Source organism: Impatiens glandulifera, chromosome 4, assembly GCF_907164915.1.
Source record: "Impatiens glandulifera chromosome 4, dImpGla2.1, whole genome shotgun sequence".
Lineage (NCBI taxonomy): Eukaryota > Viridiplantae > Streptophyta > Magnoliopsida > Ericales > Balsaminaceae > Impatiens > Impatiens glandulifera.
In genome coordinates this window covers 56212028-56226272 of record NC_061865.1, presented here as the reverse complement: position 1 = coordinate 56226272, position 14245 = coordinate 56212028, and the positions used below count along the sequence as shown (strand labels likewise).

General features: G+C 31.2%; 2 protein-coding genes across 2 annotated transcripts; both read left to right on the top strand.

Annotated features, from left to right (window-relative positions):
• The first annotated feature begins 435 nt into the window (after nucleotides 1-435).
• On the top strand, nucleotides 436-1302 carry LOC124935479 (thaumatin-like protein 1). The gene is made up of 2 exons (XM_047475910.1): nucleotides 436-487; nucleotides 636-1302. Exons 1-2 carry the CDS (start codon nucleotides 436-438, stop codon nucleotides 1295-1297), a joined length of 714 nt encoding a protein of 237 aa, XP_047331866.1. The 3' UTR covers nucleotides 1298-1302.
• Nucleotides 1303-10235: 8933 nt separating this feature from the next.
• LOC124936575 (thaumatin-like protein 1) lies at nucleotides 10236-10954 on the top strand (the record flags this gene model as incomplete). Its single annotated transcript, XM_047477082.1, has 1 exon — nucleotides 10236-10954. A coding segment is annotated over one exon (654 nt), but the record flags the coding sequence as incomplete, so codon positions are not given.
• Between the last annotated feature and the right edge of the window lie 3291 nt (nucleotides 10955-14245).

The following is a 14245-nucleotide window of genomic DNA, read 5'->3' as shown; positions in this document are numbered from 1 at the left end:
TAATGGAAAAATAATTAAAAGTAATGTAAATTTAAAAAATAAAATAGGTGGATATTAAATGTGGCCAAATTTTTGACGCCGTTTAATATTTTTGTTATTTTAAACATATTTCACATTTTTTGACAAGTTCATACATATAAATAGAATTTTGATACTTAATAAGTAAATTTGACACCTTCCTATAACGTAAAATTTACATTCTTCCCAATCTTAATTTGTTATTGTTGTTATAAATCTATATAACTCTAGTTAGGTTTGGATAAGTATCAAAAAGTATGAGTCATTTTCGTTCTAATCCTTAATAGAGAGTCCTAAGAAAAGTTTTAATCCAAGATCTTAAAGTAAACTTGTAGTTGATCAAAACAAGCAAACTAAACGACAGTATAAAAAGAGGTAGAGGCGTTACAATGAATTTGTGAGTAAACATTTATTACAATGGGAATTCTAAACCTTCTTGTCCTTGTCTTAGTTATGAGCTTCATCCATGGTAAATTTCTTTTTTCCTTTCCATATCAAAAATCAAAATATTTGTATAATAATTCGCATTCATTCTTATAATAACAATAATGAGATAAAACGTTACAAATATCATCAATTTATTATTAATAAATTAATTAAGATTTTTTGGAATGCAGGATCCCAATCAACCATACTAACCATCACGAACCACTGTCCCTTCACAATTTGGCCGGCTATTCTAACCGGTTCAGGACCGGCCGCTTCCTCAACTGGCTTTGAGCTTGCACCTCAAGCATCCACGGATGTAACCGCCCAACCATCTTGGTCGGGTCGTGTTTGGGCTCGCACAAAATGCTCTAACTCCGGACAATTCTCATGCAAAACCGGTGATTGTGGCAGCAACCAAATTTCTTGCAATGGTAAGGGTGGTGCCCCACCAGCGACCTTAATTGAGTACACCCTAGCCGGAAGTGAAAACAAAGATTTCTATGATGTCAGCCTTGTTGATGGTTTCAACCTTCCGGTAAAGGTTGTTCCATCGGGCAACGGTTGCCCCTCAACTAGCTGCCCAGTGGACATAAACGCTGCATGCCCAAACGATTTGGCATTAATGGACGGAGGAGCGAAGATTGGGTGCAAAAGCGCGTGTTTGGCATTCGGGACACCACAGTTATGTTGTAGCGGCGCGTTCGCGACGCCTGACGTGTGCAAGCCGTCAAATTATTCACAAATATTTAAGAGCAAATGCCCTCAAGCTTATAGTTATGCTTATGATGACAAGAGCAGCACTTTTACTTGCCCTAACGGAGGCAATTATCAAATCACATTTTGTCCTTAGTTTAATATACTCGAAATAAGTTCATGCATGTTATACCATGAGCACATAAGTTCTTTAAATTTAATGAAATCCTCTTTAGGATGTAATAAATAATTTAATTGAATTTTAACCCATCTTGCTCGATTGGTGTACTATTTTGAGTTCTAATAATAGTTGGAAGAAGTAAAGTAATCAAACCACTATTCAAAGAGTCTTAAACTTAGGTAAATTTGTTACTCATACCAATCTTCATATCCTTACGATCTCAAAAGAAATGGGAGGAAAACGAGCACAAGTACTTTTATTATACACTGCCTTTCCATGGAGATCAACGTAATTGTCTTTCAAGGGTACATATTTGCGAGTGTCGTAACACAAACTCTCAACTTCAGAGAAGGCCTCACAAGCTAGGAAGCGATTTGAGGATCACTAAGTGTGCGGACTTGATCAAGAGCATGAAATTAATACGAACAGAAACTTTAAGTTCATCTTGTCACCGTTCTTTAGACGATATAATTCGATCCTTGAGACGGAGGATCAATTCGATGATTCAAATTAATCGACCAGCTGTTATAATAAGATCATCATCTTCGTGGAAATTGAAATTTGTTCACAGGAAAGACCATCTGAAATTTATTTTACTATCAACCCATCCCGATCAGTTTTTTAAATCCCGCGAGACACTGTTTATATCATTTTCATTAAAATTTAATTTTTTTCTATAATAAAGTTATTTAAAATGATGTTTAATATATTGAAAATTTAAAGAAGAATTGTTTTTTTAAAATACGAAAAATATATAAATATATTAATTATGTCATATATTTAATTGTGTTTATCAGTGTTCGAAATAAAATTAAGTAAAATTGGAACGGGAGACTCAAACAATCTTTTAATTATAATTATTTGTTCGAGAACCTAATTCAATTGAATAATATCTTCTAACTTTTTGACATCGAGATCCTATGATAAAAATATATTTCAATAATCTCTATATAAACTTAACCTGAGTTCTTTGATGTTTTGAAATTTAAACCATAAACAACATGATGCGTAAAATATTAGTTTCATTTTTACTATTCATATTTTCCTATTTTGCTACTTTTTAAAGTATACCCTTACACTTTTATTTCATTTAAATTTCAGCCCTAAACTTAAATAAATACAGTAAACTATAAAATTCAAAATTTGTGATTATTTTCCTACAATTTCTTTTGAGATTGTAAAATTGGTATTCTTAGTTCATATTTGTCCAAGTTTACTTTATGTGTCGAATTTCCAAAATTTTAAATATGAGGCATAAACACTGTAGTTTGGCTATAGGTAATAGCTAGATTATTTGGCTTTATATCTTAAATATAATTTAATAAAAATCTCAAATTGTGAAATTTAAGAAATAAAGTCCCGAATATCAATTATAAAATGAGTGCAACTTCAATCCAACTTATCATCTTTTATATTTTACTTACTTTTAAAAATATGTCCTTACACTTTTATTTAAATACAATAAACTGTAAAATTTAAAATTTGTGACATCATTATAAAATTTGTATTCTTAGTTTCATATTGGTTGACATATTTGTACAGTTTATTTTATGGGTCGAGTTTCCAACACTTTAACAATGTGCAGTATGGTCATAGGCAATAGATTATTGGGTTTACCTTAAATAAGTTAAAAATTGTTTTCAGCTTATAAAATTCCAAAATAAAACAATACTTTTAGAGCACTGTATATATTTTTAAAATAAATTTATAATATATTTTTTCTCAAATCCTGATCTAGCTCCGAATTTGAGCATTTCCAAATTGGGGGAATACTTTAAATAATTAGGTATACATTAACATAACATTTATACTTAAATTCAGTTTCAATCCAACTCTAATTGTTTTCAAATAAGCCAATTGAGTATTTTTTTATTTTTTACTATCATCTTCTTATTTTGATTTTAAAAAATTCAGTCAGCACAATGTTCTTATCATATTAAAAAATTATTTGTTTTTTATGATAAAATTAAAATTTTATATATTATATATTGTGTAATATATCAAAAATTCATATTATTATAAATTTCTTAGGTATTGTTTAATCAAACATCAACTCAACAATCCTATTATAAATATAATCATATCACTTCATTCATTAATCAAAATATTAAAATACTTTATATTTTATTATTATTATATATTAACAACCTTTATATATTTTTCTTTTAATCAAAAATACATTCAACTATTCAAAATGACCAAATATAAACATTTTTTTAAATAAACCTAAATTTATTTAAATAAATTCTTACCGAATAAGCTTCAAATATTATTAGTATTCGGTACGAGAAACAAATAGAACCATTGTTCCATCCCCGATCAACTAAAGATCAAATCGAACAAATTATTAAAAATAAGATATTTCGAATTGAAAATCGTGTGACCAATTATAATGGATATTCTTAGTCTTGAACACATTCAAATTCTTCGAACATGAATATGAAAGTATAAATATTTTTTATTTTAGACTTAACTGACTTCAAAGAATAAGTTTTGTTTAAAGAATTATTTTTTACTTATTTTGACAAAACCTAGTGTTATTTTTACATAAGTAAGTTTATATAATTCTACTTCTATAATTAATAAATTCAAATCTAGATTATATATTATATATATTTTTTAACTTTTACATTCTTAAAAAAAATTGAAATAATTTTTTTGTAAAGATCGTTGAGAAAAATATATAAAAATTAACAAAAATAAAAAACAATGCAATCTCAAATAATGCCAAAAAAGCAATCCTCGGGTCGAAGAATTTTAATTTTAATTAGTACCCAACTCAGTTTATTTATTTTTTCTGATTAAATATTCTATTTGGTTTTGAATTATTTGAATAATATTTAAAAAATTCAAAAAATTTCAAATAATCTCTTACTAGTCAAATCAATCAATTTATACAATAATATTATTAATTAATATATATTATATATTAATACATCTAAATAAGTTTTGTAATTCAATAACTTAATTTTTCATTATTCCAATTCTAACAAATGATTCAAAAAACTTAGAGTTATTCAAATAATTTAAATCAAACTAATTTTAATATTTTAATTAATAAATTAAATAATATAATTGATTAAATATATATAAAAAATAATATATTTTTTAAAAATATTTAAATAATTTAAACCAAACATGGCCATCGATATATTTAATTTATGTTCTAATCCTTAGTTTAGTTGATAGACAATTTGTTGGTATTATAAATTTATTGACAGTGGTTAGTGTTAGATGGGGACACAAATAATATCGTTTTTATTGGTTATATTATAACTCCTCGTCAAAACGACATAAAATCATTCCAAACGAGATAATAATTAATATTTTTGACACTAAATACATTCAAAATCTTAAAAAAATGAATTTTAAATTATAAATATTTTTTATTTTAAGTTTGTAAAATTAAATAAAGTGAATGACTTTAAAAAATAAGTTTTGTTTAAAGGATTATTTTTCTCTATTATTTTTATAATTATAAAACCTAGTGTTATCTATACACTTTTACTTTAATATTTAATAAATTCAAATCTAGATTATATTGTTATATATTTTTTTAACTTTTACGAAATTATTAATACGCCGAATTAGAACTTCAAGTTAAGACATTTTAGTATGACTCGAACATGACAAATTATATTGTCATCAAATTTTTAAATAATAATTTTCTAAAAATAATTCATAAAAAATGAAATAAAAAAATAGAATTTAAGTAAGGCAAAATAAAATCCACAATCAATAAAGGATTATAATATTAATTAGCATGAATCCCGTGCAAATATAAGAATATATACAAAATATTATTTATATATAAATATTTTAGATAAAATTAATATTATTCAAATTTAATTAATTTAAAATTTATTTTAGTTTGTAAAATTAAGTTTAATCTTAAACTTAATATTAACATATATTTTATTCCCTTGGCATCCACTTAACCCCTCAATTTGACCCTCATTTTGTGAGTCAACCTCAATTGATAACACACCTCTTATATCTCGTCAAACTCAACAAATTACCCTCCAATTGACCATAATCTTGTGACTCACACTTTTTTATATGCCTCTTTATTCTCTCGGCAAACCACCCACTGACCCTAAATCTTGTGACTCACATTTTTTCATATGTCTCTATCCCTCGACAAACCACTCATCAATCTTACTCAACCTCTCTTTTACTCTCACTTCAACAAATCAACAACCAATCACAATTGATCACAAACCTCTTATCCAACGCCAAACCAACCACCCGACCTCCATCTTGTGACATCACACTTTCAAATACTCATCAAACTAACCATTAATTCCAACTTCACACTCTACAAATCACCCACCCCCTGACCTCTATCTCGTGACCTCACATTTTCAAATGTTCGTCAAATCAACCACTAATTACGACCTCACACTTGATAAACCTCCCACCACACGACATTCATCTCGTGAACTTACACTATCAAATGTTCGTCAAACCAACCATTAATTCCAACCTCATAGTCAACAAACCACCCACCACCCGACCTCCATCTCGTGATCTCACACTTTCAAATGATCGCCAAACCAACCACCAATTTCGACCTCACACTCGACAAACCTCCCACCACGCGACATCCATCTCGTGACCCCACACTTTCAAATGCTCGTCAAACCAACCATTAATTCCAACCTCACACACGATAAACCACCCACCACCCGACCTCCATCTCGTGATCTCACACTTTCAAATGATCGCCAAACCAACCACCAATTTCGACCTCATACTCGACAAACCTCCCACCACGCGACATCCATCTCGTGACCTCACACTTTCAAATGCTCGTCAAACCAACCGTTAATTCCAACCTCACACACGATAAACCACCCACCACCCGACCTCCATCTCGTGACCTCACACTTTCAAATACTCGTCATACAAACCACTAATTCAATCTCACACTTGACAAACCATCCACCATCCGACCTCCATCTCGTTTCCTCACACTTTCAAATGCTTGTCAAATCAACCATTAATTCCGACCTCACACTCGAAAAATCACCCACCACCCGACCTCACACTTTCAAATGCTCTTCATACCAACCACTAATTCCGACCTCACACTCAACAAACTACCCACCACTCGACCTTCATCTCGTGACAACCAATAATTCCGACCTCACACTCGACAAACCACCCACCACCTGACCTCACACTTTCAAATGCTCGTCATACCAACCTCACACTCGACAAACCACCCACCACCTAACCTCCATCTCATGACAACCATTAATTCTGACCTCACACTCGACAAACCACCCACCACCCGACCTCACACTTTCAAATGCTCGTCATACCAACCTCACACTCGACAAACCACCCACCACCCGATCTTTATCTCGTAACCTTTTACTTTCAAATGCTCTCCAAACCGACCACTAATTCCGACATAACACTTTCATATGCCTATCATTTGTTTAAAAGTTATGCCATCATATATTATAGTCAAGAATGCATTCTTGAAAATATAAATATGGATATTTTGGGATTCGAACCCTAGTCTTTAGCATGAAATTTGAACACTTAAACTACTAAACCACTTATAGTTGTTGAAATAATTTTATTATTTTGTGTATATATATATTATATTTAATATTTATTACCAATTGGTTAAATTTTATATTAATCAAAAAAATTATTTATACTCATAAAAAATATTATATATATATTATAGTGTTATTATATATATAATTATGAAGGTACGTGTATTTATAAAAATAAATATTTGTATTTAATTAATATTAATATAGATAATTTTTTAGATGATATATGTATATATATATAATATAGATAATAATGGAAAACAAAATTTAATTAAAAAAAGAGATAGGAAGAGATGAGAGAAAAGAGAGAAAATACTTAATGACTAATGAGCATAAATTATACTTGATAATGAAATGGATTAATGTGGTGCTGATTGATTTTAAACATTATCTATATATATATATATTCAATTAATAGTCCGGGGTTGTAAACAATGATATGTTTAGATTGCGTAAATAATTGTACAAAATTATTTTAAAAAGTATACATGCGATTGCGTTTGATATAAAACTAAGTAAAAACCTGAAAAATATCAGAAAAGTGCTAGAATTTAAAAATAAATTCAAACGGTGATTTAGCCAAAATATTGGTTTAGGAGATATCACGAAAATATTTAAAATATCATTTTCTAACCTTTTGGGATTATTGAAAAATAGATTCGGGTTCCAAAATTACAAAAATAATTTTGGAATTTGAAAAGTGGAACCAAATAGGCCCTAAGATCGGTGTCTTAGGGTAAGGGTCTGTTTTTGCCGATTTGGGCTCGGACGGGCTCGGTCTAGACTGAGCTTGGCTTCGTAGGACTCGGTCCTAGGTTTAGGAGGCTTGGTCCCAAACTCGGACTACTCGGTCCTAAACTCAGACTACTCGGTCCTAGACCTAGGAGGCTCGGTTCCAGGTCAAGTTTGTTAGTTTGGTGCTTCGGTCCTAGGTTAGGAAATTTTCGATCCTAGGGTTAGAGAAGGATTGCTCCTAGGTTAGAAAAATCGGTCATATGCTAAAGGGAGTACTCGGTCCTAGGTTAGAAACATCGGTCCAAGGCTAAAAGAAGTGATTGGTCCTTCCTTAAGAACATTAGTCATAGGTTTCGGTCAGGACCGAGGATTCTTGATCCTGTTTCTCGGTCCCAGTCCTACATGACTCGGTCATTGGGGACTTAGTGTTCTTGAATTATTTAAGAATTGTAATTGCTTTAACTTTTATATACAAATCATGAAATCATGATCTGTAAGTTGCAGTTAGTTCATATGATTATGGGGAACAAAAGCCCTAACCCTAATAACGATCAATTGATCTCTACAAAGATCAAACTAAGAAACATGACCGAGAATCATCGGTCCTGACCGAATCCTTGGACCGAGAAAATATATAAAATCATGTGTCTCCCTCCCCGACCCACCCTAATTTCAACTCGGTCATGCCACGAACACTATAAACACACTTAAATATATAAAATCATCAATATATTTATTTATTTATTATATTTTATAAAAGTAGTAGGTTTATTTCTTTATAATAATATAAAATTTCAATATATTTCAATATATATTATTAAAAAATCCGTTTATATAATTTTATTTAATTATTTTTTAAAAAAATATTTTATAAACGGTGCCCCGTTGGAATTTCCGGAAACTAAACGGGACGGTGATATTATTATAAAACCCAAAATAAAATTGGGACGAAGATGGTAAATAAATTCGCGCTCCATTGCCATCCCTAGGTTCAAACCCTAGTCAGATGGTTTAAGAAAATTAACAATGATTGCCAATAAACTTCTCCATGTTTTAAGATCAATTCACTTCAATGGTAACATTTTTTTTAACTTTTCTCCCATAGAATTCATAAATTGACCTTATAAATAGTAAAAGAGCTTGATGTGGGTTTTTTTGAATTAGATGCATGATTTGTGGAAGAAGATTTTGACTCGGTCAAAGTTGGAGTACGTAGACCAGCCCATGTGGTTCGTGGGCCAATGGAAGACATTTCTTTAGTATGGTTTTGTTCATTTTCTTGTCTACCATTTCTATTTATACCTCTAGTCAAGCACTACGTATACGTTCTCTCTATAGTATCTAGATACAGTGAAGACTACTCTCATTTTAATTTTCATTTTCATTTCTCTAGATAGAGTGAAGACTACTCTCATTTCCATTCCATTTGTTTTCTCTATCAACATTTTCGTTAATTATTTTGTCAGAATAATGATTTATTTTTTAAATAATTCATGAGAAATAATATGAAAAAGAGTCAATTTAACTCTAACGACAAAATCATTACAAAACAAATATTAAAAAAATTAATAAAAAAAATCAGCACAACACAAAAATGGTCACTAATGTACCAAAAAAAATAGAACAAAATTTAATGAGTACAAAAGTCCTCTAAAAGATTAATTAGTTTTTCGACCATCTCAACCGGTTTATTCAATAAAACCTTCTTGATTGTCATAATAATAAAATTATAAATTAAATACATCGGACGACAACGTACGTCCTACAATTCTTTTTGAGCCAAATGGTTCAACAAAGAATGTGAATTATGCTAGCAATATGTTAGTTATGATAGTTAGACGGGTCCATAAAAAAGTAAAAAAAAAAAAAAAAAAATTCATCCTTTTCATGGAGATTTTCGTGTTTTTGATATATAAAAGATTACTAGCTAACTCAATCAAATCTTAATTTGTTTTTGCTGTTATAAATGTATGCAACTAGTTATTTAGGTACTTAGGTTTGGACTATTTGAATAATTTTAAATATTTCAAAAAAAATATATTTTCTTACCAATAAAATCAATCAATTTATTCAACAATATACTAAAATATTATTATATATTATTATCTTTTCATTAATTTTTGTAATTCAATAACTTAACTTTCGATGAAGTTATTCATATGATTTAAATCAAACTAAATTTTATTGTTTGATTAATAAATTAAATGATCTAATTGATGATATATAAATAAATAAAATAATAAAATTTTAAAATATTCAAATAAATTCAACCAAACAAGGAAAAAAATACGGGTCATTTTCGTTCTAATCCTTATTTTGGATGAGAGCCAAATCTCTTCATTATAATTTTTAAAATCCTAAGCAAAGTTTTAATCCATGATCTTAAAGTAAACTTATAGTTGACCAAAACAAGCAAACTAAACGTGTATAAAAAGAGGTAGAGGCATTACAATGAATTTGTGAGTAAACATTTATTACAATGGGAATTCTAAACCTTCTTGTCCTTGTCATAACTATGAGCTTCATCCATGGTAAATCAATGTTACAAATATCATCAATTTATTATTCATAAATTAATTAAGATTTTTTGAAATGCAGGATCCTAATCAACCATACTAACAATCACGAACCACTGTCCCTTCACAATTTGGCCGGCTATTCTAACTGGTTCAGGACCGGCCGCTTCCTCAACTGGCTTCGAGCTTGCACCTCAAGCCTCCACGGATGTAACCGCCCAACCATCTTGGTCGGGTCGTGTTTGGGCTCGCACAAAATGCTCTAACTCCGGACAATTCTCATGCAAAACCGGTGATTGTGGCAGCAACCAAATTTCTTGCAATGGTAAGGGTGGTGCCCCACCAGTGACCTTAATTGAGTACACCCTAGCCGGAGATGGAAACAAAGATTTCTATGATGTCAGCCTTGTTGATGGTTTCAACCTTCCGGTAAAGGTTGTTCCATCGGGCAATGGTTGCCTCTCAACGAGCTGCCCAGTGGACATAAACGTTGCATGCCCAAACGATTTGGCATTAATGGACGGAGGAGAGAAGATTGGGTGCAAAAGCGCGTGTTTGGCATTTGGGACACCACAGTTATGTTGTAGCGGCGCGTTCGCGACGCCTGACGTGTGCAAGCCATCAATTTATTCGCAAATATTTAAGAGCAAATGCCCTCAAGCTTATAGTTACGCTTATGATGACAATAGCAGCACTTTTACTTGCCCTAATGGAGGCAATTATCAAATCACATTTTGTCCTTAGTTTAATATACTCAAAATAAGTTCATGCATGTTATAACATGAACACATAAGTTCTTCATATTTAATAAAATCCTCTTTAGGATGTAATAAATAATTTCAATGAATTTTAACCTATCTTGCTCGATTGGTGTACTATTTTGAGTTCTAATAATAGTTGGACGAAGTAAAATAATCAAACCACTATCAAAGAGTCAATTTGTTACTCATACCAATCTTCATATCCTATTAAACAACCAATTGTCATAATAAGATCGTAATTTTCACAAAAATTGAAAATTTGTTAATAGGGACGATAATTGGGGGATTTTTTTTAAGCTCACCCAGATTACATCTCACATTGAACATTCAAGATTTTAATGTATTGCATTTTCTCATGTTACACAATACTTAGAATTGCAGAAAAAAAAAATGAAAAGGACAAAGATTAACAAATCTTGATATGCCGAAAACATGTTTAGAAAGAATAAACAAGCAACTCGTACCAATCATACCAATCTTCATCATCCCAACTTTTGCGCCCTATTTCAAATAGATTTAGACAAAAAAACAAATTAGGAACACAAATAATATTAAATCACATTATTGTTCTTAATAGATAGAATAAATCAGTACCGAATCTATTTCCTTCAATTGGATCTCCATGGATAATCCAACAATTGAATTCAAAGTGTCCAAATTTGCCACAATGGTTGCACAATGGAACTCCACGACATGAGTTGTTCTTGTTCCTAGGATGCCCATTTTTACTTCTTTCCTCATCAAGAACTAGAGAGAAAACCTGATTCAAGCTCTGAAAAGGTTTTTTCACAATCTGTATTTGTGAAACAACTTGGTCGAATGAGGAATTAAGCCCACTTAGAAACTTGAATATCCGATTTTGCTCAATCTCAGAAGAAAGTTCAAACGACCGAATCCCTTCATAGGTATCAACCAGCTGCCAGTTTCTAGATAGAGCATTGAAATATTGAGTTACATTGAGATCATCATCACCTTGGCGGAGGTTATGGATTGTTGTCTCGATCTCATGTAGTTGGAAGTTGTTTTTTGGATACGAATAGGTCTGCCGAACAGAGTCCCATAGTTCTTTAGCTGTTTTATGGGAAAGAAATTGTTGGCTGATGTTTTTGTTCATGGAGTTGATCAAAAGTGACATTACCATTTGATTCTGATCGGAGTCCGGCGGAGATGTGGCGGTGCCGGTGATGTATTGTACTTGTTCATTGGAGCAGATGATGATCATTATGGTCTTTGACCATTCCAAGTAATTCTTCTCACCATCGAGAATGTACTTCCTCATACAAGTAATTCCCATGTCATAATTGGATGTTGACATGTTGTAGTTGCTCTGTTTTTAATTGTGTAATCGTCCTCCAAATATATATAGAAAGGAGATGAAAAGATGAATTTAAAGAGACGAAATGGGAATCGTTACATTGATTGTAGTTGCATTTCCCAGTACATTGAATTTATTTGAAAATTTAAAGAGAGAGCACGCTCATTTGATATTTGAAGTTAATCTTTCTTTCGAGAATAGTTCAATAACTTATTAAATATTATTTTTTCTAATTTTTTATTAAATAGAGTTAGTTTGAAATGTCAATAATAACCTATATAATAAATCAAAAAGGAAAGTAATGAGTAGAAAATGATTGATGATTCATAACTTAATCAAATATGAAGAAGAATACAACAAACAAATGAACAAAGCAAAAATATAAATCATTAAAATAGTGTCTCATATCTTAATGAGAAAAAAAAATCAACAAAATATTTCACTCTTCTTATAAAAACATAGATGAGCATAACCAGAATATAGATGATGCCCACCATTCATATCAGAAAAGAAGAATACACGATCGACTCGTACCATTTGTACCAATCTCCATCATCCCAAATTTTGGGTCCTGAAATTCACAAATTTGACCAAAAATCATGACAAATAAGTTAATTAAAACAATATGTTGATATATTTAATAAAAATTAATACCAATTCTGTTTCCTTAAATTGGCTTTCCATGAATGATCCAACAATTGTTTAAATAGTGTCCAACTTTCCAACAATGTCGACAAATGGTAAGTCCACGACCTGAGTCGTTCCAAGGATGACCCAATCATTTTAATTAGTCGGCGGTGGTGCCGGCGGCCGGTGAGGAATGGTATATATGTTCTTTGGAGTTGGAGTTGATTTTGAGAATTATGGTCTTTGACCATTCGAAGTATTTCTTTCCGTTGAGTTTGAAGTCCCTCATTCCCATATCGACGGATGTTGACATGTCTGTTGTAGTAGTGATTGTTTTTTTTCCCTTAAAGCTTGTTTGATTGTGTAATGATCCTCCAAATATATATGGAATGGAAGAGACGTGAAGGGGTGAATTTAAAGAGACCAAGAGAGACCACGTACTGTTCTAGGAACGGGAATCGGTTTATTTTTTTTTTTGTATTAAACACTAGTAAAAAAGGGCTCAATAATGACGGTAGGAGTCGTCGGTATTGGGATATAAGTCGTCGTTATAAATAATTTGGGACAGTGAAAAAGCAGTCGTCGGCATTTCCCTTGTCGTTATTGCCCAAATACACATACAACGACCAATTTAGTACCGTCGCCATAAAGCCCTCTATGCCGACGACTTTCACCGTCACCATAGAATAGTCTATAACGATCACTCTTACCGTCGCCATATAGGACTCTATCACGACCACTCTTACCGTCACCATATAGGACTCTATCACGACCACTCTTACCGTCGCCATATAGGACTCTATCACGACCACTCTTACCGTCGCCATATAGGACTCTATCACGACCACTCTTACTGTCGCCATAGAAGACTCTATGACGACCACTTTTGCCGTCGCCATAAAGAACTTTATCACGACCACTCTTACCGTCGCCATTAAAGACTCTATGACGACCACTCTTACCGTCGTCATAGAATGTTCTGTCATGATAACTCTTACCCTCACCATTGAGTAACCTATTTGTAATGTCAATTTTTAAAATATTAAAACAAACTAAATAATATTTTTAAAACATAAACCAAACATAGAATATTATAAAATATTTAGTTTTAAGGTATTAATAAACCATTTCCTAACTTACCATTGAACAGTAATTATATCACAACTATTTCCTTACTACAAAAAGAAAATCGAAATTACTTTATAGTTTTAACCAAATGACCAATTTCAAGGAAGACAATTGAGAAAGTTTTAGAAAAAAATTCATCCATTCCACTCTACACTTCAAAATGAATCCTCCTTACAGCACACAAATTGTATCTACTTCATTAACCTGAACCAAAAACAAAAGAGAATTATGCACAAATCTTACACAACTATTAGATCATTCTATTTAAT